At 41.9% G+C, this 27,801-nt stretch overlaps 1 protein-coding gene across 4 annotated transcripts in view; it reads right to left on the reverse strand.

Annotated features, from left to right (window-relative positions):
- The window catches only part of CSMD3 (CUB and Sushi multiple domains 3), a 1,318,842-nt gene that overhangs the window by 776,149 nt on the left and 514,892 nt on the right, over positions 1-27,801 (reverse strand). For all 4 annotated transcript variants that reach the window (XM_075063193.1, XM_075063192.1, XM_075063195.1 and 1 more), the window contains 2 exons: positions 24,277-24,364; positions 6,291-6,415 (listed from right to left, as the gene is read on the reverse strand). In XM_075063193.1, coding sequence (XP_074919294.1) covers positions 6,291-6,415; positions 24,277-24,364 — 213 coding nt within the window. The remainder of the gene's footprint in view (positions 1-6,290; positions 6,416-24,276; positions 24,365-27,801) is intronic.

The raw sequence follows: 27,801 nt of genomic DNA on the forward strand, positions 1-27,801 counted from the left end.
GAAATATAGACAGTATACAGCCAATATTCATAACTTCAACTACAAAATGATACAGACATACAGACAGCATAATCATAACCAGTAACCTATAACCTGGTCTTAGACACCTGATATGACCCCCTTTTACATAGGATTTGGTGCCACTACAGGACCTTGGTTGCGAACCATGTTCTACATGGTCCCATTTTATATCAATAACGTTACACATGGATAATGAAAACATTCACAGTTTCATTTTTGTTTAATAAGAAATATAAAATCTCATCCCTCAGGGCATAGGACAACCACTAACTGCCTGAGGTTAGGAGAAACGTTTGGTACAAGTCATTGTCAGCAACTTGACTAAATGGACAACTAGTCTAAAATGATACGGTGATCCCCATGTTCCTGTGTCAGCACAGATTTGAGAATATTTTCTGGGGAGAATGACATTGAAATCTTTCTTCAGATGCATACTCCTTAATATCATAAATAGACTCATTGACCTTAACAGGACTACTTGCTTGAGTAAGAATTATTCACATGGATAATGGTTTGTTGGAAGAGGACCTTGGTTTACTTAACATGTCTTGACTGGGAGATCACTTTGCATTAGCAGAACAAGGTACAGAATCACATGGCTTTATTATAGGGACATAAGATAAATTACAATCTACTAGGCATTCCTCACCAAATAATTTCAAGCTTTCTGTATATAAATTTTTTTAAAAAGATAAACTGCCCAATATCAGAAGTGGTGACTTCATTCCAAGCAAACTAAAGAAACAGGATTAAAACGGTCATCCCCCTTGCAGCATAGGGTGACAAAGTGTATACTGTAATATATCATGTGAACTGCAGTACAGAATTAGCAAATACAGTATTGAGGGAAAGCTTATGGTTGAATTTTTTTTCCTTTAGTTTGTTCAAGAGCAATATTGTATTATCATAGTGTAGCTAAATATTAATTCCTTTCATGCTTTTGGTGCCAATATGAAATGTTAACCTACACAGTCACTAATGCCACTGTGAGAAAAAAAAAGTGTTTTTTTTTTTGTTTTTTTAGACAGCATAACTCCATCCCTATTTTGGTGTGCAAAGTGTTACAAGGTTTATAAATTAACATACTGAAGAAGAAACATTATAACATCTACAAATCACCAGTAAATAAAAATCAGACATTAGTTACATGGTTATTTGCACACATTGTTATGGCTCTTGTAGAGTCTCATCAAAGTGGAAGGCTGAACAATTGCTAAATTAATATGAATATATAAGCTGAAACACTTATGAAGAACTTTACTGTGCTGGAGCACATTTTTATAATTTCATAAATTAAAAAAGAAAACAAAATTCTGCCTGCATTTTCTCCCCTGTACTTCAGCTAGATTGTTCTGGAGTCAAGTGTAAATCTTCTAAAATTAGCACAGACCACATTTAAGAACTTTTCTTCTAGCTCAAAATTTTGCTCTCCATTAGGAATATTCTGTAACTACTAATGAAACAAAGTAGATGTAAAATTATCTATATATGTACCAGAAAGGGATGCAAAACAACATAAACAACAAAGAACAAATGCCCAGATCCTCAAATTCCCATTGGGAGTTAGGTTCCTAAATATCTTTGAGGATCTGGGCCAAAAAAACCTAATCAGATACCAAATAAAGGGGAAAATCACTTTTTAATGTCTCTCACTTTTAACCCTAAATTCCTAGGAACAGTCAGAAAGAGACTGTCAAAACCTAAGTAGAGCCTCTACTCAAAAAATGGTTCAAATATTACAAAACATATTAATCTGGAAGAATTCTTGAACTGAAAATAAAATTGCTTATAAAAAAACAACAACAACAAGTTTCTTGTCACTTATGTCATTTACTCAAACACCAGGTCAAATTTACGGGATCAATCTGTTAATGTCCTAGAAGAAAACAGAAGAAAATAAACACAAAATAGTTTATCAACCAGCATCAACCACTGCTAGACCAAGACAATATATAAAAACAAGCAAGCTTTTCCCAAAAGAACATTCATTAAAATTTTATTCAAGAATCCAGTGCCTGGCACTGGCCATCTCACCAACTACTGTGTTGTGGTGAGGCCCTTTTGTCACAGTTATCTTGTTTGCAGTTCCTTTCTGCACTGGAGGATTTTTCTATATAATGACCTGAGTTGTCCTTTCTCAGATTCCAGAGGGTGGTTTACATATCTGCCTGAGAAAGCAATCATGCAGGCTTAAGCAAGGCTCTTGTTCAGTCATCTTTCTAGTCAACATTTTTTTTAGATTATAAGGGAACTAGCATCCTTATATGAGCTGCAGTGTCACCAGTATCTTCATCAAACTCAAAAGGTGTGGTGTCAGTGCTTTCCCAATGTCTGGCCACAGCGAGGGCTTGGGTTTGGCCACGATGACAAACTCTCAATGCAGATAAAGGGCAGATGATGAAAATACACTGGGGAATGATCTTGAGGGTGTGACAGTTATGGTTTCTGATCTGTTCTGAAGAGAATTTGTTGAAATCAGGTGTCAAAGAGGTGCACAGTTTGGAGGTATTCATTGATCCCTAACTTCTCCTGGAATCCCCCAGGATACAGATTGTCAAATTATTTCATTTCCTTGTGCCATGCTGGATGTTTACAAGCATTTCTTTCAGATTTGAACCTCAACACAGCAACTGATATTTTTATGACTTCCAGTGTACTCTGTGTGGAGCTACCAAACAAGATTTCGGATGGGATGAAAAGGTATGACATATCTCACACAATGTAAGGGCAGTATCTCATTACAATAGTGCAGCTTCTCCTTTTTTTTTTTTTAATGTACAAGAGCAGAATATTCTATGTTAAAATTAGATTTGGGGTATTGTCAAAAAATTGGATCGGTTTCCCAAAGTTTGGAGAGTTTACATTCACATCCAGTGTTCTAATTTGGTCTTTACTCTAAATCTTTCCAATTTCTATATATAACTTAATCCATAGCATCGAAAGGATGAGTATCTCATATTCTCCTGGGTGTGAAGGATAAGCAATGTACCCTTAGAAACTGCTCACTTCAGTGAACCCCACCTCTTTCCACATACACAAAGTCGAGGTTTGCTTCCAGCTCCACCCTTGCACTCCCTTCTCCCTCCAAAAATGTCTTGCTATCCTCCTAGCTTGTGAGCATTCAAAGTGCCTTCAGAAATGCAGCAGGGAGAGTGCCTCCTACTCCCCTCCACTATTTCATCACTGCCAACCAGCCTTTTGGATATATTGGTGAAAGATGGTGGGACTCATTGGAAATGTAGGCCAAAAAGCAGAGATAATTGTCAGTAGGGACAAGGCAGGGCCAGCTGAAATAAGACTTCCAGCATAACTCTGCCTCTTCCTTTATAGTGTCTGCCAGAGACCAGCGGGTTCAGAAATTAGTCTGTCCTACCAGGAAACATTAGTCTGAAAATTAGTCCTTTTCTTAAGGGTTAAAGGAAATGCATAATCTACAGCAGTATGTGTTTGTCTATATTTTAAGTGATGTATCAGTTTTTTTCTCTCTTCAGAGTACCTAGTTTTACTTCTCCTGCAGAAATGCTTCAGACTCATTCTAACTTTTACTTTAACAAATATGATCCTATGCCAGTTCCAGCTGGTATTTCTGATAACTTCTAAAGTAAGCTAAAACTTCCATTTTTATCAGGCAGATTTATACTCAGCCACTCATATGAGAACTAGTCAGAAGGATTTATGTTGTTGAATCAAATGAATCTAATGGAATTGGAAATTTTTAGTTTAAAATTTTTCAGAGCTATCCCAGAACATAAATTTAACTAATTGTTAATATTCAAATTGCAAGTTTTTCAAAAGTGTACTTTCAATTGGTTTTGCAAATGTATAATAATTTATGTAAATTAACAAAAAGAGCTATAAAAGATGATATCTAGGGAGGACATCAAACATGACACTGAAAAACCATTCAGTTGAAATTTTAAAGGAGAGCAACAGATGCATCTTTTAAAATATAACTGTACCTGCTGCACCTACAGAACCCTTCACTGAAACATGAAAAAATCTATTTATTGCACAAACTGGAATATATGCACAATTGCTTGCTTTGTTTGTCCAAATGCTTGCTTGTGCACACAAATGTATATTTACGAAAGAGGTGTACATATATTTCTGCAGTTGCTCCCATCGCCCCCTTATTATCAAAATGGTATTTGTGCTAACTGTGATCCCTCTAAAATATTTGTTTTACACTTCACCTTCAAAGAGCCAATTATTATTAATGTGTAGAAAAAACTTAGTTTATAATCTGAAGACTTTATTCAATTCAACAGTATAACAAAAACTGCTAATCAATCCACAAAATAAACCAAATTTGTGTCAAAGGTACTTTTAATGAAACTAACGAACACTATAAAGCATGTGCTGTATGAAAAACTGCTATATCTATATTATCTGTCTATTTGTCTTTTCACCATATGTCACTATATTAACTGCTAATAACTTGCTTAATATGTATCATCTGCTCTGCAAAAAGCATGTACTACTTTTACTAAGTAGGCAAGCACAAAGATGTAAATGACACTCTTCAGTTATCAGTTACACATTTTACCCTTAAATTAATTGGTCTTGTGAGATATTTAGTTAACATGGTACCTATACATATATGTACAAAGACAATCAGCATCTCTAGCTTTCCCCATGGATATAAACTTTTTTTATCTTTTTTTTTTAGCTTGGTTGTTAAGCTTCCTTTTTATTTTACATTATTATTCAAATGTTTATGATTGCACAATGCATTCTTCACTGTAGTTACATTTGTAGAAATTCTCAAGGATAAATCCCAGATATTGGTTTTCCTTTATACTAATTTATACAGAAATTTACTGCTACACTTCTAAAGGCATACTGCACAGAGAAATGCAAAGAAATGTTTTTACTGACAGTTAGCAGGTGGCTGAAGGACATCTGATTGAAAAAACAAAAAAGCTAGTTGGTAATGCCTTTCAGAATTTCCTGAATGGCATGCATGTATCTTAGTGTTATAGGTATACATTACTGTTGATAATGTTTTGCTACATGTTAATAGAATTTTTTAAGTGAAAAAATAAATGACAGTGACAATATACAGTTGACATTCTAGTACAGTGACTGTAATGGTGTAGCTACTTACTGAACAGCCCCTTGTGGTTAGGTGCGACAATACAGGCATCTATGAGCCCCATTTTGTGGGACTCAAATACTCCAGACCGCCTCTGTTACAACTCACAACACCCTCTTTCTAGGGCTGGTTTAATATCAGTAAAAATTCACACAAACCTCAGAGCGCTTAATCACAAAATAATTCAAACAATTGTTCAAATAAGCCTCAACAGAAAGTCTAAAAATCATAATTCAACAGGCCATACTTAGCTCCAGTTCTTCAGCTACACACAGAGATCTTTCTCTGTCAACCTGCTCCACCTGAAGCTGTCAGTCCCCAAGCTCTCTTTGGTCGGAGTTCAGTTCCTGGCCCTGCTTGTTTGTTTGTTTGTTTGCTTGCTTGCGCGCTCTCCTCTCTCTCTCCCTCCAACACACACTCTCTCTCTCTCTCTCTCTCATCCCCAGGCTTTCCAGCCCATGGATATAGTGACAAAATTCAGTACCTCATCCAAAGTCCTTTCATCTTGTTCGAAGCTATTCTTCTTAATTTTGTCAAGTTATGAAATAATATTATATAATATAACATATATCATATAGAGTATGGCAAAGTGACACAATTAACATTCATGTTCCCATTGGCCTAGAATACTGAAATTTGGAGCATTCTTTCATCGTGGGTTGCTGAGCACCAAAAAAATTGAAATCTTAACATTTAACTTTTCCATTAGAGTTGACTCAAAGGTCAATCTTCATGATGGATTTCAACCATTCAAGCAGTACAGTTTTGAAATATGGGACATTCATTATGAACTAGTGATTGCATACACAATAATCACAAATTTGAAACATGAAATTTGTATCATAGGTCACTGAACAGTCATCTGTTTTATTTATTTACTGAAGTGAATGTCTCCATTAGGCTCTCATTTATGGTAGGAAGCCTCCAATGAAAACCAGTTGTATTTGTCAGAAATGGTAAACAAATGTAACACCACATGCATTTTAAACAAAAAAGGATCACTGATTAAAGAAATAAGGAAAAGCGGAGAGAAAACATTGATATATATATTTAAAAAAAGAAAAAACAATGTGACATTATTTCAGTGTGACATCATTTCAAATGTAAAATAATGCAAAAGAGTAATTGTGAAAACCCGACAAACCATGATAATAGTTTAAGAATGTGTCTTTACCTTTACACACGGGTCTATGATCACTCCATGCAGCAAACACTTCAGCTATTCTCTGACAGGTGATACTTTTTGCCCCCTGCAACACATAGTCTTCATCACAGGAGAATTGTACGGTTGCTCCCAAGCTAAAATCAGAGCGAGGAAAAAAGCATATACTGAGGTACGTTTTACAAATAATGAATACTCTTCTTTCTTTACCAAAATCGTATCAGGTGTCACAGATGCAGGGAACATTATGACTATGAGGCAACAGGATTCCAAAATGGACACAAAAAATCACTTATTGTTTAGTCTGGCAGACATTTTTTAACATAATGGAAGAGAACAGGAGAAAACTAAAAAAGCAACTTTGGGGACATCTGTGACTGCTATTATTCATGAAATGATGTTAATATTGGCTTCAAAAGGATACTGCTTGCTTGTTTTTTATATATGGAGGTAACCTTTGGTGCTTCAGACTTTGCAGAGAAGGAAACAGGAACCAAACAATGGAAAGCTGACTCAAAAAAAAGATGTTGAAGAAATCAACACAACCTGTAAACATATTGTGATTGTGTTTTTGCTCTTAAAGGTAAAGGTCCCTTCTTGTTTCCATTAAACAAAGAAAACAGAAGTCAAAAACAGCCAGCTTGGACCTAATATAGTATTCTGAAACCACTATCTTGTTCTCTAGAATCAGAGATTTAATTTAAAAAAAAAGTCTCTAGCTGTTTGTGAAGAACAACTAAAAAATGTGACTAAATTTAAGCCACATAGAAACATCCCTGTGAGGCTGCAGAGAGCCTGGAACAATAACTCAGTGATGTAAGCTGCCCCATTCACCTCAGTGAGACATTAAGTCAAATATCCAGTAATGACATTTTTTAACGTCAACATTGTTAACAACTCCATTCCTGATGTAAGAAAGACGTGGGAGAATCACAGATCAACACAATGTATTGTAAGTGACATTTTGTTTTGGTTCTACAGGTGGGTGGTGTTTGGAAAATACCACCACTTATTTCCCTCCCTCCCCTCATCCCCCAGTCAAGGAGACAATATCAAAGACACTAGCAAAGCCCATGGGCATACTAACAGCCCCTTGAGGAGGAGCCAAGTGTTAGGCTGTATCATATTCTGAATATCCTCACAATTTACTATGAGTGCCATCACATTTTAGCAACTCACATGGGTGCACCTTATTTTGTGGGAGGAGTTTGGAAGAGTATCATCTCCTTCTCCTCTTCCCCACGTTACCTCTGTTTTCAGAGGTAAAAAAAATTGGGATGAAACTTAGCCCACAACGTCACAAAATATTTTTATATATGTGAGCAGCTCCACTAACCGAATGTGACTACCGACATACATAAAGCTACTCAAATATGTAAATACTTATATGATTTGGGTCTAAAAGAGTTTTTACATTTTTATTTGAGAAATACAAAAGAGCACAATATCCCCAGAAGATGTGGGATGAGGGCAGAGCAGAACTCTGTAGAAGTTGAAAAGCAGGAAGACAGTGATTCCTATATTTTTTTTTAATTAAAAAAAATATTGAGATATTGACAGGTTTTTGCTTTATTTCAATTTCCAGGAAAACATATATGACAGAAAATAAAGTATACCATGTTTATGTGATATTTTCTATACTATTTATTGGATATACCACAATTATTCCAAATTATAAATTATTATTTATATTATCATAGCACCTAGGAGCCTCAGTTATGTTCTCCTCACTACTACAGAACAAAAAAATAGTTCATGCCCTGTGGAGCTTATAACACACTGATGTGAAAGTAAACATAATGGATTAAATGTCTATTTCCAAATGGTATCCACTATATTTTTGTTGTCATTTCTTTTTGGTAATATATATAGTATTCTTTTTAAATAAAGAATTATATACCACAGTAGTTGTCTAAAACTTGTTTAATTTTTTATTACTCAAGATCATATATTTCATATTAATTTCATTAGCCTTGATTAACAAAAACTATGTTCTTAGATTATAAACTATGCAGGAAAGAAACTAATTCTTTCTATGTGTTGCACAATGCCTAAAATAATGAAATCCTGATCCTAACTGGGGCTTCTGGGTGCCCAGCATAACATAACTATTTAACAGCAACAGTAATAATAATGGCACATTATATAACTCAAATGCAGCAAGGTATTTAAGCATGTAAGCAGCCCACTGACTTAAAATAACTAATTGTCTGCTTATAATTATATACATGCTCAAGTATCTTCTTTAAACAGGGCCTAAAATAATTGCACTCTTTGGGTCAATCAAAATGTTAAAATACTGAACATGTAACCCACTATGTACTTTCCACCTCTGCACTTTTACACATAATAAACCTTCTATTTCAAACTGGTTATGTTGTATCTCAATACATTCATTATTATTGTACCACCAGTTTTGCAAACTTTTTATTTCCCACCCCCCATATTCAACAATAGCAAGGTAGGGGAGTAATCTTTAGTTATAATACACATTCTGGTATGTTTTATAAAATATTTGTTGCCTTTGTAAAAATGTAAAATATTTTCTCATCTTTGCATAGTTGCTCACTTGTATCATTAAGTTTTTTCATGTCAGTATTTGCTATTTTTGATTGAACACTGTATGGTACAGAATACCTTTTATAGTGAAAAAAATAGCAAGCTGCATTTGTTAATTTTACAAATCAGACACCATTTACATCATCACTCATTCATTCTTCTAAACAAAATTTTCTTTAAAAAATATTCTTGCTTCCATATAATGGGATCCTAGCTTACCTGGATATGGTATACAGGATCCTCTATACAATGGATGAGATGCTGTGTGATTCTATGCTGGAGTGGCCCCCAGCATAATTACAGTCCCCCATCTAATTTATGGCAGCTTCCCAGGGCTGCCTGATGAGCCACAGTGTGGCCTGAAATCTTCACAACTGCATGCTAAGGCCTTGCCCCTGGCATGCCCCTCCAGTCTCCAGCCCTGCCCCCAGCATGCCAGAACTTATGAGAGGGTCCTCAGGAGGCAGCCTTACAGCTGTCTTCCATAGTTCCTGCACTGGGGGAATCCTCCATGGCCAGATATTGGGCCTTTAGGCAGGGACGGCTCTAGGGATTTTGTCGCTCCAAGCACGGCAGGCAGGCTGCCTCTGGCGGTTTGCCTGCGGAGGGTCCGCTGGTCCCGTGCCTGTGGGAGGTCCTCTGAAGCCGCGGCACCAGCGGACCCTCCACAGGCAAGCCCCTGAAGGCAGCCAGCCTGCTGCCCTCACGGTGCCGGCAGAGTGCCCCCCGCAGCTTGCCGCTCCAAGCACGTGCTTGGCGTACTGTGGCCTGGAGCCACCCCTGCTTTTAGGGCTCCTTTACATTGCTCTGAGCCTTTTACTCAGTACAAAGAGGCTAGAGCAGGGGAGAAGAGCTCACTCAATCTGCTCGTTTGACTCACCTCTTATAAATCTACACCTGATTCTGCCAAGGTCTGAATGCTCTGAACTCCTGTTGCAGTGAAAGAGAGTTCAGAGCATTCAGCGCCTTGCAAGATCTGGCCTTTAAAGGCACCACAAGGACTAAAGGGGGTGCTACAATGAGGGAATCCCTGCAACAGCACACCTGGACATCATGAAATACTCTGGAGTCACAGCAACCAGGAGCTCCTGGGCCATAATTAAACATAAAATAATAATAATATCAATGATGATAGATAAACCTAGACAAGCAACTCAGAGAAACTCATGACAGCAGGATAATAGCTTGATGGACTAGTTCAGGAAAGGCCTTCCATGCATAAGGAGTAGCATGGCAGAAAGTGTGAAGGTGCTTTTGGAAGAGGAGAATAAACAGGCGATGAAGGCTGCATGGTGAGTGGAGGTGGCAGCAGACAATTCAGTGACATGCAAGAGTGAAAGTGAAGGGAGGATCTCTGCTGGTAACGACCTTGTTGATAAGGACAAGAAACTTGCAGGTTAGGCAATGGAAGAGAAGAAGCTAGTGAAGGTGGCTCAAAAAGTGGGTGACAGTCACAATGATCAGGAAGATGATCTTAGTAGTATCATGGATATGAAGGGACAAACCACTCTAATAGTGAGGTCATGAAAATCTAGACTTATAGATGGGTGAGAGAAGCGGAGATTTCAGTTAAAATTATATGATTTTGAAGATATTGACCCAAAACCAGTATATGAATGTATCTCAGAAGATATAATTAAGAGTCATACTTTTACAGAAGTCGGGGTCATGTAGTAGTCAGTCTCAGCTGGCTACATGAGATTGGAAATTAAATGTTCCTCTGCTAACGTATATTTATCTTGTAAATATAAATAGGATGGGGAAATTAAAAAAAAACCCAACAGTATTGCACTATATCACAGACAGCGTGAGAAGTGATGAAGGTAGTTAATAGGAGGTGGGTGACGAAATACTACTCTGGAAAAGGAAATGAATAAACCTGAAAATAGTACACACAGAAGATCAACTTTAAAAGGCTTAAAAGATTCAAATAGATTTTATCTAAAAATAAAGAAGCCACTGCACAGTGTCCAGAACTGGGGAACAGAATAAAAACTTGTTAAAAGAGTTACCATTATAAAGCAAAAAGACAAGATGACTCAAGCAGAACAGCCCTAAAACACTAAATTAATCTGATAGCTACTGAACCATTACCTACACAGGGAATTCAGACAGTAAAAGACGGTTACTCACCTACGTAACTGTTGTTCTTCGAGATGTGTTGCTCAATCCATTCCAATTAGGTGTGCGCACACCACATGCACGATTGTAGGAAGATTTTTATCCTAGCAACACTCGGGTCGGTTGGGTCGCCCCTGGAGTGACGCTGTTATGGCACCGGATATATACCCCTACCGGCCCATCAGCCCTTCAGTTCCTTCTTGCCAGCTACTCCGACAGAGGGGAAGGACGGCGGGTTTGGAATGGATATGAGCAACACATCTCGAAGAACAACAGTTACAAAGGTGAGTAACCATCTTTTCTTCTTTGAGTGCTTGCTCATATCGGTTCCAATCAGGTGAGTCTCAAGCCTTACCTAGGCAATGGGGTTGGAGTGAGATGTCGCAGAATGCGACACTGTTGAACCAAATGCTGTGTCATCTCTGGACTGTTGCACCAATGCATAGTGTGATGTGAAGGTGTGCACAGATGACCAGGTAGCTGCCCAACATATCTCCTGGATGGCTACGTGGGCCAGGAAGGTGGCAGATGAAGCTTGAGACCGAGTAGAATGGATGGTGAGCTGGCTAGTTGGAACGTGAGCCAAGTCATAACAGGCACAGATGCAAGACATCACCCAAGATAAAATTTGCTGCAAGGAGACCAGAAGGCCCTTCATCCGGTCTGCCACCGCTACGAAGAGTTGAGGTGTCTTTTGAAAGGGCTTTGTTCTTTCAATGTAAAAGGCGAGAGCCCTACGAATGTTCAGGGAATACAACTGTTGCTCCCGGCGTGGGGAATGTGGTTTCAGGAAGAAGACTAGGAGGAAGATGTCCTGATTGACGTGGAAGGCAGACACCACCTTAGCGAGGAAGGCGGGGTGGGGTCGCAGCTATACCTTGTCCTTATGAAAAACTGTATATGGGGGATCCGCTGTGAAGGTCCGAAGCTCGGACACTCGCCTTGCTGATGTAATGGCGATGAGGAAGGCTGTCTTCCAGGAGAGGCACAGCAGTGAGCAAGTGGCTAGTGGCTCAAAGGGGGCACCCATGAGCCTGGATATAACCAGATTGAGGTCCCACGTCGGGGACAGACGTCGAACCTGCGGATACAAGCGCTCCAGGCCCTGGAGGAACCTGGAAACCATGGGGTCCAAAAAGACAGAGCGCCCACTCTCTCCTGGATGGAAGGCAGAGATGGCCACCAGGTGTATCTTTATGGACGAGATCGCTAGGCCGTGCTGTTTCAGGGACCAGAGATATTCCAGGACAGTAGGAACTGGTGCCTGTGTGGGGACAGTATTATGCTGAGCGCACCAGCAGGAGAAACGTTTCCACTTGGCCAGGTATGTCGACCTAGTGGAAGGCTTCCGACTACCCAGGAGCAACTGCTGGACGGAGGTGGAGCAATGTAACTCGGACGGGCTTAATCACGCAGTATCCATGCTGCGAGGTGAAGGGACTGCAGGTCTGGGTGGTGAAGCCTGCCGTGGTCTTGTGTAATGAGAGCCGGCCAGAGGGGTAGGGGAATTGGGTCAGTCACCGACAGTTTGAACAATGTGGTGTACCAGTGTTGTCTCAGACACGCTGGAGCGATCAGAATCAGATGGGCCTTGTCTCTGTGGAGCTTGAGTAGGACCAGCGGGAATGGTGGAAAGGCGTAGAGGAGATGGTCTTTCCACAATATCAGGAATGGGTCCGAGAGTGAGCCTGAGGAGCATCCCTGGAAGGAGCAGAACATGTGGCATTTCCAATTCTCACGAGAGGTGAAGAGGTCTATGTGGGGAAAGCCCCACTTCGGGAAAACAGAATGGATGACGTCCGGAGAAATCAACCACCTCATGAGTCAGGAAGGATCTGCTGAGGTGATCTGCCAGGGTGTTCTGAGTCCCTGGGAGAAAGGACGCTACCAGATCGATGGAATGGGCTATACAAAACTCCCAGAGGTGAATGGCTTCCTGACAAAGGAGGGAGGAGCATGCTCCACCCTGATTGTTTATGTAAAACATAGTCGTTGTGTTGTCCATGAACACTGTAACACAACGGCCCTGGAGATGCTCTCGAAACACCTGGCACGCTAGACAAACTGCCCTCAGCTCCCAGACATTAATGTGCAGGGTCAGTTCTTGTGCCATCCAGAGGCTTTGTGTATGGAGACCCTCGAGGTGGGCACCCCAACCCAGAGATGACGTGTCCATGGTCAGGGCCATCAAAGGTTGCAGTGGGTGGAATGGCATCCCTGTACAGACCAGGGTGGGAGTCAGCCACCAGGCCAAGGAGCCTAAGATGTCCTTGGGAACAGTGAGGATCATGTCCAGGCTGTCGCGGCCTGGCCGGTATACTGAGGCAAGCCAAGTTTGAAGTGGACGGAGGCGTAGTCTGGTATGTTTGGTCACAAAGGTGCAGGTGGCCATGAGACCTAGCAGAGCGAGACAAGTGCAAGCCAACACCGTCGGGAAGTTGCGAAGGCCTTGAATTATTGCTGCCATCACCTGAAACCAGGACTGTGATAGGCAGACTTTGGCGAGATTGGAGTCCAGGATCACTCCAATGAAGTCTATTCTCTGTGTGGGTACCAGAGTGGAATTCTCAATGTTGATCATCAGGCCTATTTGTCTGAAGAGATCTTTGATGATACTCATATGATGCCACACTTGCAGCTCTGAGGTCCTTCAAATGAGCCAATCATCGAGGTATGGGAAGATGTGTACTTGACGACGATGGAGGGAGGCTGTGACGACGGCCGTACATTTCATAAAAACTCGTGGGGACATAGAGAGGCTGAATGGAAGGTCTGTGAATTGAAAGTGCTGCTGATTGACCACAAAACAAAGGTACCATCTGTGTGGTGAGTAAATCGCGATGTGGAAATATGCCTCCTTCATATCAAGGGCGGCGTACCAGTCCCATGGGTCCAAGGATGGGATAATGGTCCCCAGGGATACCATGCGGAACTTCAACTTTATCATGAATTTGCTGAGTCCTCACAGGTCTAGGATCGGTCTTAGACCTCCCTTTGCTTTGGGGATTAGGAAGTAGTGGGAACAAAACCCCTTGCCTCTCATGTCTTTTGGTACCTCCTCTATAGCTCCGATAGTTAGGAGTGTCTGAACCTCTTGTAAGAGGAACTGCTCATGAGAGGGGTCCCTGAAGAGGGACGGGAAGGGAGAGTAGGAAGAAGGGGGCGAAAAAAACTGAAGGTGATATCCCAGTTCCACCATGCACAGAACCCAACAATCTGAGGTCAGTTGGGACCACGCAAGGAGGAAAAAAGGAGAGACGGTTGTGGAAGGGTGGAGAAGGATCCGGGAAAGAGGCTGGTGCGCTGTCCTCGGGCGCCCCTTCAAAAGTTTTGTTTGGGCCCCGGCAGTGGTTTAGGGGGGCCCTGATTCTGACCCCCTTGGGAACCAGACTGCCTCCTGTGATTACCCCGGCCATGTCTTCTCCCGAAGTCCTGTTGTGGCCTGGAGGGGGTAGATATGCTGAGGCTGGGGGCGGAAGGGTCTGCTCTGGGTCACTGGGGTATGCATCCCCTGGGAGTGCATAATTATCCTATTGTCCTTTAGGCTTTGAAGCCTAGGGTCAGTTTTCTCAGAAAATAGACCCTGGCCTTCAAAGGGCAAGTCCTGTATAGTCTGCTGCAGCTCAGGTGGAAGGCCTGATACCTGGAGCCAGGAGATGCATCTCATCGCCACTCCTGAAGCCAGAGTTATGGCCGCAGAATCTGCTGCATCCAAAGAAGCTTGGAGGGAGGTTCTCGGTATCTTCTTCCCCTCTTCCAGCAGGGCCGCAAATTCTTGGCAGGAATCCTGGGGAATAAGCTCTGTGAACTTCCACATGGAGGTCCATGTTTTGTAGTTATACTGGCTTAGGAGAGCTTGCTGGTTTGCCACCCTAAGTTGGAGGCCCCCAGCAGAGTAAATTTTGCCACCAAACAAGTCCAGGCGCCTAGCCGCCTTGGACTTGTTGGCCATGATGTTCCCTCTCGTTCACGGATTGCACCACCAGGGAGCAAGGATGGGGGTGCACATACAGGTATTTGTACCCCTTGGAAGGCACCATTTACTTCCTCTCTACCCCTCTGGCCATGGGACGAATAGAGGCTGGAGATTGCCAGATTGTATCCACATTAGCTTGGATAATGCGGATAAATGGCAGGGCCACTCTGGTAGGGATGTCTGCCGATAAAATGTCTGCCACTGGGTCCTCTATCTCAGGGACCTCCTCCGCCTGTAAATTCATATTCTGCGCCACCTGTCGCAGAAAGTCTTGATGAGCCCTCAGGTCAATTGGGGAAGGGCCAGAGGAGGATGTGTCTGCCACGGCCTCATCGCGTGAGGAGGAGGAGGAGGAGGAAAGGCCAGGGACGAGAGGGTCCTGCAGGGGCTCCTGCTGGTAAGGGTCTTGAAGACTGGCATCAGGCACAGTTGGGGCCTGCGTGTCCGCCGGAGGCACAGCAGCATCATCCATGCCCATGGAGGGGGTCGGCTTACAGTTGCCTCTGATACGTTGTGCTCTGAGGGGGCTGACTGTGGTGCAGCTGAGAGAACACCTTGGGCCTGATGGTACGCCCAAGGTGTCCGGAAGGACCACTGAGGGGGACCCTGTTCATGACCTTGACTCTCCGCAAAGGTGTGGCTGGCTGTCTCCGAGTCACGACCCTGAACGTAATACCTGCTACTGGCCTGAAATGACACTGAAGTGTGTCTCAAAGGCCAAGGAGGGGCTGAGAGTCCTTGAGTGGATGCCGTGTCCCGAGCTGACAGGTCGCGAGGCAGCACCAGGGAGTGGTACTGGGATCTCTGTCGGTACCGTGATTGGGACCGGGATCTACGACTGTAACGGTGCCGGGAGGACGACCTGGATCTCGATCTCCTTTGCTGAGAATGGCTGAGGGAGGAGTGGTGCCAGGACCGGAGACTGAGGGAGGATCAGTACCAGAAATACCGTGCAGGTGAACAGGAGGCTGAGTGGTGCTGCGAGTGCGACTAGTACCACCATGGAGAGCGGTGCCGGGACTGCGAGAGGCGCCGGAACCGGGATCGGCGGTGAGACCGGAACAGTTGATGGGACCGAGAGCTGGATCGATGCCTCTCAGCGACTCCCACTGAGGGTGGCCTCATCAAGGCAGGCTTGCCTATGGATTGTATGACCCGCACCGGTGGTGCTGAGGGTTGAGGCAGTCCGGGCTCCGTCAGCGCAATAAGTTCACGCGTGGTGGAGAAAGTCTCCGGAGTGGACAGGAAACCGAGCTCAACCAAGGTGTGCACCGGGGAGCTTTGGGGCACCAGACTCGATGGCCCTTGCGGGACCAGAATTGATAGTGCCGGGACCAGAGGTGCCACATCGGATGACTTAGCCGAGCGATCCGACCTGGGCAGTTGCTCTGACTGAGGTACGGATGGTGCCAAGGCAGCAGGAGTCTTGTGCTGTTTCCTGGGCCACAGAGATAAGGAGCGGCGCTGTGATGTCATTGGTGCCAGAGTGGGCTGTTGCCGGGACTCTTTCGCAGTACCGGAGCGCTCTGAAGCAGAAGGAGTGTTTCGGACTGATGAAGTTTGTTCAGCGCTCGGTACTGAGGGCGCTGGACTAAGTGCTGCTTCCGTCAGGAGCTGCTTCAAACGAAAGTCCCACTCCTTCTTTGTCCTAGGCTTAAAGGCCTTACAAATGCGGCATTTATCAGGGAGGTGGGATTCCCCGATACACTTAAGGCAGGAGTCATGGGGATTTCCCATTGGCATCGGCTTTTGGCACGCCGAGCACGGTTTGAAACCCGGTGACCTAGGCATGAGCCCGGCACTGGGGTGGAGAAAAGGGGATAAGCCCCAATCCCCCAACAACTATATACGCTAACTATACACAAACGACTAAAGACTAACTATAACTGTAAACTACTGAACTATCAACAACTAACTACAGAGAAACTATGAGGAAGGCTAGGGAAGTGGAGATCAGCTAAACCACGCTCCACAGTTCCAATGACAGTCACGGGTTGCCGATGGGCCGGCAGGGGTATATATCCAGCGCCATAACGGCGCCACTCCAAGGGGTGACCCAGCTGACCCACTGAGCGTTGCTAGGGTAAAAATCTTCTGACGATCGTGCACGCAGCACATGCACACATAATTGGAACTGATATGAGCAAGCACTCGAAGAAGAATGAAACATTCTATATGTCAGAATTTGCACAGGATTCACAGGACTTAAAAAGTGTAGGGTTTAAAATATGGCCTGAGAAGTCCTAAAATGCATCCCTGACCTGAATTTCTCTGTAACTTTTTCTGCAAAGGGAAAACAAAGTCTGAATTTCTAGGAAACACAATGAACTTGTCTATCCATAAAGAAAGGTGCAAGTAAATATGGTTGGGTGCATTTCTTGTTGATTTTCTGAGTTGGTATCAGTGTCAACTTCCCTTTGTTCAAAATGAGATAAAGATGATCAAGGACACATAATGTGAACTGAACATGAAAGAGGACACATTCTCTGGACTTGACTTTCTCTAAACTATTGTCAATGTACAAGAAAATATAAATTCCTCTCTGAAATATGCTATCACTACAGCCATGCATTTGGTAAAAATCTGAGGCACTTAAGACAGATCAAAGAGAAGCACAGTGTACCAATAGTGGTGACCTGACACTACAAACCTCAGAAACCTCCTGTGGCTTAGGATAATTGTTACATGGAAATAAGCATCCTGAAGATCCAGGGCAGCAAACCAGTCAATGATTTAACATTGAAAGGATCAATGCTAAGTCACCATACAGAACCTCTTATATGTGATGAATTTGTTGAGGCCACGTAAATTGAAGATAGATCTCTCTCAGCTCCCAGCACACATGAAATCTGGACCTGTGGAAGGAGCAGTAGCTCATGAGAGGGGCCTCTGAAGAGGAATGGGATGGGAAGGAGGGATCCACTGGAATTGAAGGCATACCCGATCTCAGGGTGCTTAGGACCCATTTGCCCATGGGTAGTGCGTGCCAAGCACCAAAAAAATGACACAGCCTATCCCCAAACTGGGGAAATAGAGGCATGGAGGTCATAGCTGCAATGATGTCCTGGACCAGAAAGTCAAAATGGCTGCCTGCTCAGTGTTGATGGAGGACAAGCTGTTTGGCTAAAGTTAGACCCCCAAGGCTCTCCTCCTGTGTGATCTATGTCCTTTCCTGAATAAATCCTGCTGTCTAGTAGGGAAGGACAACTTGCTGAACATACTCTGTGAGCAATATTGCTGCTATTGCAGATGCCCTCCATAATGGCATCTCCTTGTGGCTGGGGTATAAATTCCCAATGAACATAAACTAGCTTTGGTTTTTGTTGTTGGAGAAAAATGATAAGACCTATCACCAAAAGGTACATCATCTAAGCTCAGATGAAATCTGCAGCTATAGTGGAATTTTGCAACTGTGAAGATGTTCTCATGGCCACAGCTAATATCAGAATACTGGATGAAGCATCTGCCATGTCTAGAGGCAGCTACAACAAAGTTTTGGCCACTAGTTGGCCATCCACAATGAATACATTAAACTCCTCTCTGGAGGCTCCTCTCTGGAGGCTTCTGTCAACTTATCTGTGAACTTGGACACAGCACCCAAATTAAGCAAGTCATATTTTGATAAGAGTATATGATGGTTTGCAATGCACATCTGTAAAGATGAAGTTGTGTAAACCTTTCTCCCCATCAAGTCCAGCTTATTAGACTCTTTGTCCTTGGAGACAGACTTATACCCTCCCTTCTGAGATTGGTCATTCACCACTTACCACTACAAATCTGTTGAAGTCTCTGAGAATTGTCTATAGGTGAGAAATTGCTTGAGACCAAGCCTGTAATCTCTTAAAATTTAGACACTATATAATGTGTTGTTGTTGTTTTTTTGTTTGTTTTTTTGTTCTGCAGTGGTATGAATAGAATTAATTTCTTACCGGTACACTGCATGCATGGGAGGGACACAAAGAGGGAGCACTACCAAAATGCGGGGGCAGTGACCTCCCCACGTGACCACTTGCAGGACTTCTCCTCACCCTGCCTCCAGCCCAGGGCCCCCATGCTCTCCCTATCCCCTTCCCATGATCCATCCCACGTTACCTGGGAGGGGGCTCTGTCCTCATCCCACTGCGCTAGAGACTTCTGATCCATAGGGCTCTCCAGAATTGCAGCGGTGAAAGAAGCAGAACGTGGGGCTGCAGGGCTGCCTCCAGACCTTCTACGCAGCTGCGTCTTCCGATTCCAGGCTAGGGTCTGTACAGCAGCCCCACTGGTGGACAGGGCTGGGGTCAGGGCGATACAACCACACCGGAGGAACTGCCAGCGTGGGGCCACCCGCTGACTCCACATTCTGCCCCTCCTATGTCTTTCAGGTACAGAGTACTGGCTATAAATATCTTACTGGCACAGGGGACCGGACTGGACCGCCATACTTGCACCACTGTTTGTTCATACCAGTTTTTTTTTCTCTTGCTTAGGATCACTTATATCTCTGTTTGTTATAAATAAACTTAGTCTTGTTTTACCACAAAACCATCTCAGTGCTGTGTATTAAAGTGAAGTGTGAGTTTTCAACTAATCTAACAGGCTGGTGTATATGCTGTCCTTATTGAGGCAGCAAACTTAATTTCTGAAGTGTCACAGTGAGAGAATCTGGACATTGTACAGAGATTCCATCCCAGACAGGGCAAAGAAATGATCAGCCTTATTTGAGACCCAATATGAGGATAGCATCAGTATTGTGGATGAATGCCTTGGATACCGGAGGCATCACACTTCCAACTGGTACTAGAACAAATGACAGTGCCAGAGCCAAAGTCAGTACCAAGCCTGATCATGAGGTCTGTAGCACAGACATTTCTGTTGTCAAAGATAGTGTTTGCACCAAAGAGCTCATCAGTACTGAAAAAGACATAGAGTGCAGAGTTGCAGCCAGAGTTCACTCGGTCAGTGTGGAATACAGTGCAAAAGCCATGCAATCCAACTAGACAGTGCCATGGGCACAACAGGAAAAGATGAGGAAGAAGCCATAGTCACAGAAAGCACCTGAACTACTGAGGAATCTATAACAAAAAGGCAGAGCTGGTCTGATGCCACCTGGTATGCCAATGGTGTGGAAACTGTCAGTATTGACACAAAAGTCATGGGTGCTGGACTCAACAGATGTCCCAAGGCCAATACCAGAGTTAATGAAGTATACATCCAATGTCAGCATGGTATCTGGGCAGGAGTTGTTAGATGGCCAAGCTCCAGCCTACTAACCAATCAACAATCCTCTTAGAAGATGATGTTGAAGCTCCCTGATCTCTAGAGGTCTCGTCAGAATAACCAGAGAGTCTGGAGTGTGAAGTGTGCATGCATTGAATGTGGGGAAGTGTTGGCTGAGGGCAGCCTCTGGAGGCAGGGTCTGGACTGATCTGGTGTGGGAAGAATGAAGTATCTAGACAGGACAGCGTCTTGAGCTACAAGTCAGAGAGAGGAGCTGGGAGGTAATGCAGGGATTAATGACAAGTTTTGAATAGGATTTCCTCTCCACCTATTCTCTGTTTAAAATGCTGTCTAAACTCCAGGAAGACAATGAAGATGAAGGTCTTCTAATCTGTGCACCTTCCTTAATTATTCCTTGCAGTATATTTTCTAGTACTTTGGCCAACGCAAGTTTCAATTCTCCAAACAGTGGGGCTTCCACCATTGCCTATGTGAAACTGCTCTACATTCTAATAGATGTCAGATAGGATGTTTGATATTTTTATCTAAATTACTTGCTCTAAATTTTATCCCACTGTTCCTAGTTATAACCTCCTTTCCATCCCACACCTGTCCTTTCCTACTTAAACTATAAATTACTTTCAAAAATAGTGTTTATACCACCAGAGACACAAACTTCAATACCAGATGGCAGTAGATATACATGCACAAGATAATGCCAATATTATAGTTATTTTAAGTAGAACTCTATAGCCACAGTAAAATGTGGCACTTGGCAGATCAGCCACAAATACGGAGCACTGTAGATCATAGGCTCTCAAATCTGGCTGATTAGGTATAATTCTAAGTGGTATTCTGGGACTACTACGTTCGATCTATATTGTATAATGAACATGTGCAAACATAGTGCCTCCAGAAAGCATATGCATACATACTGCAGGCTACCATGAGAAATGAAAATCATCTAAGTACATGGGACATATCAGAAAAAAAAATCAACTAGTTTTTAGCATTACAATTACTACAGCTGAATCTCTGAAAGTTACACTGGTAACTGTCTGTACAGCTATTGATAATATTAGAAAATGCAGTCTTCTCACAAGAGAGATTTTCTTCTTTTTTCTGTACTTTAAATTGCAAGCATAAAAATAAACTTTCAAAACTACCCATAGATTAATTTTCTCATCTTTATCCCCATAGCCAGCTTATATATAACTCAATTCTTATTTCCACTCTTCTATGGTTGTGTAATTTTTTTTTGTCTGGGAATCAAGCTTTTCTGGTGGCTTGAGTCCCTCCGTGTTGCTTGATTGATCTATTTCTAGCTGCCGCTTTGTTTTCCTTTCACTCATACTCTCTTCCTCACTGTGCATCTCTGTAGGCTGACTACCGCCACTGTATTTCCTGAACCTTGTCTTGGGAGAGGACTCCATGTTTCTAAAATTATACTGGTTCCTTATTAAGAGAACTATTTACAGAGGTTCTATGCTTGCAGCTAGCATTCCAGCCAAAGAGACTGACTTTCTGGAAACTCCTCAAAACTCTTCTTTCCTGAAACCTGTGCTTCTCTCTTCAAGCTCTATGCACGTTGCTACAGCAATGTGCAAGGTGTAGAGCAGTGAAAGGTGGGAAGGACAGGCACACTGGCTGCCTATCCCACTGCCATGGTCCAATCACTAGAAGCACCCAACACAATCATTACATGCAGCTCAACATCCAGACTTCAAGGGGCCTTATTGACAGAGATAGTTGGTGGGGAATCAGTTGAAGATGCCTGGGTCAGCTGTTGTGATGACTTGGAGTAGCTATGGGTAATCTGGTGGAGCTGGTTAGGGGATGAGGGAGGCTAGTTCCTCACCTTACACTGCTGTCGGTTCAATTACCTATCACCACTGCCGCCTCCTCCTCCTTTACCTGGCTGTTTCTTCCTGGTGGTATCCATCAGGAAGAGTGGTGTGTCAAGAGGAGGAGAGTCTGCTTAGCTGCCTGCTCATCAGGTGCCACGGCAGACCAGTGGTAGAATGAGCAACTGCAGGCATATGCCTACTGCTTGCCCATAGGTTAGCCGATTACGTGATAATTCTGCTGTGATGCAGGGCAGACAGACTGGGGCCTGCAGGGAGAACGATCCCATGAGATGCATGGATTAACGAAATAAACTGACTAGCCTGTGTTTCATTTCTCAGCTCAGGAGGAAAAGGTAGAATTAATTAAGAGTGAACTTGTTTTTAAAATCCCTTCCTATTCAAGAATCTCAGATATCACTTTTTACACCAGGAAGAATTTTTCCCCAAATATTCTTTTTAACTAGACTGCTTCCCTGTGTCCCCAGTGTGCATATACAAGCTCTGTGGCTTCAGCCTACCACTTCTTTGAAGAGCAAATGCTGCTTTGGCACTGCATCAGACTCATCAGTTGAATATCTGTATCCCAGGGAATAAAGAGAGTGAGCTCAGCCTGCCTCCATTGTCACCACAGTTCATGTAACAATCTGCATTGCTTGCAATCTGCCATTACCTTTCTCTGCTAATTACATTTTCAAAAGGGCTGAATATTGCCACAGTTTCCCCATAGCAGACCCAGTGTACCCAAGGGGTTTAGGAGAGCCTGCTCACCTGCTTCTGACATCTGGCTTGATTTTACCTGCTAATTCACTATAGCTGTACTACTTATTATGAAGTATTATTATTATTAACGATGACTTACGTATCAATAATGTGCTTGGTCTTATGAAACACAGGAAATAGAGCTGATTCCTGCTCTGATGGGTTCATAATTTGAAAAAATTGCAGAGAAGATAAAACAGTATGGGACTCACAGAAATGGGAGTTGCAAATTTGTTGGTTTGCTTGGCTTTTATATTTTGATTTTGACTGTTAGCTTACTTCCAATGATGAGCTGTACAGACTTATCATGAAGTCTGTGAGCCCCCTGTAAAAGAGATGGCCTTTGGGGTCTCTCTCTTTTTTTTAATGAAAACTAAGGTGAGATTTTTAAAAAGCGTCTAATTGAATTAAGCACTTAAATCCCATTGAATTTAAATCAGACTTTGGCATCTAGCTCACTTAGGCACTTTTGAAAATCTCACCTTAAATCTCTAGTACCCCCTCTCTTTTATTTTCCCTCAAAAGTCCATCAGTTTTCATTTTTTCATGGCTAACTCCGATTTTTGTTAATTGCCAAGACTGAAAGGAGTATGCAGCTCAGCTCCAGTGCTGTAGGAGGTAGCTATGACAGCGTAAAGGAATATGCAAACAGTTTTTAAATAAAACAAGTTAGTAAAGTTTGATGTGTGCCCCAAATCCTCTCACTAGTCCTCCATAAGATGCTTAGATTGCTCTAGTGCATATTGGTGTGATAATTAAGGAGAGAAAATTAATTATACATCAGCGAGGGAGACAGAGGAAAAAAATGTTTCACAACAACCCCCAAAACATTACATCCTGTTTCAGTTGTTAAAATTATCAGGTATTGCCATTATTGCTAGGACTGCAACAGTTGCTCACAGGGGGATTTCCTTCTTGTAGGTGCACATGGAGACATGTACCGGTAGGCTGGAGAAACTCTAACACTGACAACTGCTCTAGAATGCAAGAGATGAGGCAAGCTGCTTCTACACTGATTTGAGACAGCTATCACCTCTGCAGCCTGCCTCTTGCCTCACCAGTGCATGCTTGCCTAGTCCTGACCCTGCCTGATGACCATTAAAATGGTACTTTGAATGAGCCTGAAATTTGTCAGCCAGTGGAAACCACTTTGACTAGCCTGAAGATACCTGTTTTCCTCCCCCTTCCCTCAAACTATCTTACGTGTCCCACAAAAGCCTCCATTTCTACATATAACCCCTATATTTTTAGGAGTAAGGTAGCTGAGTATTTAAGGAAGAACTATTTTAAATAACCTTTCTCAATTAAATTCCTTGGAAATCCCCAGCTATTTGTACCACTTCCCAGTATATTACAGAGAGCTTTACCCTTAATATTAAAATATAAATAGTGGACTATATTTTGCCATCTAATTTTAAATAGAATTCCCCAAAGATTGGCCAGTGGTCTTGGTATACTTTTAAAAATATATATTTTAATGTTTTCTCAACAATGTATGTATTATAGAAATAATACAATGGTAGGATTAATATGTTACCTAAAATCTGAGCCTAGTCGTTTTCCATTTTCTGGCTCTCCAGGATCTGGACACAAATTGGATGCCTGTTTAATACCTCCTTCATTTACTGTAAAAGAAAAGAAAAACAACACACTTTTAGGAAACCAAGAAATATGATGTTTTGGACAATTAATACTTTGAAAAACTCACTTTAGCTACAATGTCGCTTCTTCAAAAACACCAAACAGTTATTAGATTTTGGGGTAGATCACAATCTCCAGTTTCAATACATTTATTTTCTTTCAGTGATAAGTGCACTTTTAAAGTACGTTTTATATTTCTATACAGCAAATTCTAGAAGTCTTATGATAATAGAAAAAAGTACCAAATAGCTCTGTTTATTTGCTCATCATCTTATTGAATCCATATACATGTTACTTTTATTTCTTTACAAAAAGAAATATTTAAAATTAATGAACTCTTCATTAACATTTACTGTAACTTGTGGGAAATTTTCCTCTGCTCTTGCCTTCTCCCCTAGTGTCTGTGGTGCTTGCCTTGTGTCAATGACAAAACTTCAGTGGAGTTGGTTCAGATAGGCCTTAATTAGTGGTGTGAATCCAAATATCTCAGAATTTGGAGACATGGGGGAAGCTTCAAGATCTGAACCAGGTTTGACTTTCACAAATTTCTTAAACTGAACCAAACCAAATCCTCAGAGCTGGATATTATCAAACCCGAGGGTTTGAAAACTTTATGTGGATTTTAACTTTTTAGCTTGGATTCATCTCTTCTTATTAAAAAAAAAGATTAAGAACTGATCCGGTGCCTTTTACACACACAACCTTTTACTTTAGTGGAAGCTATGCGTATATGAAGAGTCTAGTACTGATAACCAAATTAGTGTATTTTTCAAATAGTTTGCACTGTCTAGTTTTGTCATATTTTACACACTGTTTGTTCTACTATAAAAAAAAAAAGAAACATTTATAGTTTGCAAAAGTTCCAATTCCAAAAAATACTTCTAGGCCAGTTTACTTCTGTTTGTCCTAGTTGTATACTGAATTAAGAGTTGATGATCATGAAATAAATCCATATCACAGGCGGCTGGTCAGCTGCTACCTGAGGAATATTTAGGCTTAAGATTAAGCTATTTTTAATGTTTTCAAAACTAAGTGATGTGAAGCCAATGCATTTATGTTAAGAGGAAAAGATATTTAACCTGCCTTTATTTCTGACGAGTTAAGTCAATGGGCTTTGGCATAGCAGGGTGACAGCTTTCAACATAACAAAATAAAACTCCTTTGGGAGAATGGGCTTGTATATAATTAGCTAATCAGAAATGACTTATTGACACAATTTTTAGAAATTGATTTTATGAGAGAGAGAGAGAGAGAAAAAACAGTTGTTTCTAATTAATTACATGTCTAAACTGTCAGAGTCCACCTCTGCAGGAATAACAGTTTGACACAGGCTGACACAAAGGCACCCTGAAATAGGGTACTCCCCACCTATTTTTTTTCCAAGGCACCATGTGAGGAATTCCCACAGGAATGTTTGAAGGACTCTCCCTTGCCTTGAACATGGGGTACTTATACTCACAAAAGGTGGTAAAATTAACTCAGTAGTGATGGGTGAGGTCAGGACCAGACAACAAAGGTGAAAGGATGGGGAGCAAGTGATCATTATTTACTTTTTCTTCAGTAGTTGGGGCCCTTTTCAACCAATGGACCCTCACTTTAGCCTTTGCTGGCTGTGGCCATACTATTCAGTCTCTCTGTCCTGAAAGAGCTACAGCATGGATGGTTTGATATGGGCAGCAAGCAAAGGTAAGTGCCTATTCATCCACACTGGAATACACAGGGCTAGCTGGATTTCCACGTTTGTGACTGGAAAGGAGTTTTCCATTAGCACCACAGTAGCTGAACAGTCAGAAGTTTTTTTTCCACTTTACTCTGAGAAACTTAATGAGGCTTGTGGGTAGGTTGGAAGTGTGTCACCCAGAGAAAGCAAATTTCTTGCTACCATTGAAGGATCCATGTGTTTGGCAGTTATGGTTCTGCCATCGATTAGAGTCCATATGGACAGTCCAGGAAGAACTTTTTATTTAGAACTTTAGATGGGAATCCATGTTGGAGTACTTTGTGTGTCTTGTATGGTCCCAAAGTCCAAGGCACAGCCTGGGAATTAAAGAGGCAGTTAGTGGTTAGTCCACATAGAATGGAACATTACCACTGTGCACAGAAAGAGGAATTCTTAGGTGACACTGACTCTCTACTTAGAAGGAATTCTAAAATGAGATTATGTTTATTGGTGGGATAGGAGTGGCCTTCAGTTAAGATTTTGTGTGGTTAAAAGTTTATTAAAATTGTGGCCAGGAGCTTTTATTGGCGCTGGCCCCAGGCAATAGTACTCAGGAAATAACCGACATGACATCCCAGAATGTGATTGGATTATACAATATTTAGAGGACATTTAACATGATTGAACTATATGTATGCGTAGATATAAGAATTTTTTACTATGATTAAATGAACAGGACAAAAATCCAGCTTTAAACAGGACTTCCTATTTTATTGTATTTCATCTTTCAGTATTTGAAATAGAATATTTTATTCTTGTATCTGCGAAATTCTCAAAAAATGGTAATACTGTGGAAATGTATGTGAAAAGAGCAGTTTCTGCACTGATTTAACAGCATGAAAACAATTGGATTCTACACATTTCAGCTAAAATAACAAGACTGAGAAAGTGTGTGCTGTTTTATGCCTAAACTGTTTCATTCTTAATGAAATACAATGAAATAGAACTTGACATGATACGTGGGTATATTTTATATTCAGAATTTTCTGAGAGACTTTACTGAAGGAAAAATTATCAATCCAACAATTAAAATGACACACACACACACACATACTACATTTAGAACTTCAGAACAACAACAAAAAATTATAATTAGAATTCATTAAACTGACAACTGTAATTTTGGCCACAATACAGCAAAGTGTTTTAAGCACATGCTTCAATCCCATCCCTATTCATGTTCATCCCCAAACATGCTTGGTCAAACATGGATGGTCCACTGAGTCTGGAGCCTTTGTACTGTTGATGTAGAATGCAACCACACATAAAACTTGACTTTTTTTTTTTAATAAAAATATAACTACTTTACAGTTTCCCACTTTTCCCATTATCCCATACAGTCCTGTGACAACTGTTAATGGGCATTTTATTGTAAACAATGGCGTATCATGAGTGAGGCATTCTTTCATGGTCTGAGAATGGGACTGGGAGCTAGATATTGCTGACCAGTAATTCAGACTCTCACACCAATCCCCTTATGACTTTGGGCCTTAGTCTGACCATTTGTAGAGTGAGGATGATGCTTATATATCACAAGGGTATATCCGATTAATAATGGCCTCACTCATGCAAACACTCATGCACATGCTTAATGTCTTCTGACATGAGGAATCCTAATGGTTTCAGGTGCCTTAAGCTAAGCATTGAATGAGTGTTTTGCAGGTTCAGGGGTTGAAATTGTAAAATTCTTTGTAGGTGAAA

This window comes from Chelonoidis abingdonii, chromosome 2 (assembly GCF_003597395.2).
Source record: "Chelonoidis abingdonii isolate Lonesome George chromosome 2, CheloAbing_2.0, whole genome shotgun sequence".
NCBI lineage: Eukaryota > Metazoa > Chordata > Testudines > Testudinidae > Chelonoidis > Chelonoidis abingdonii.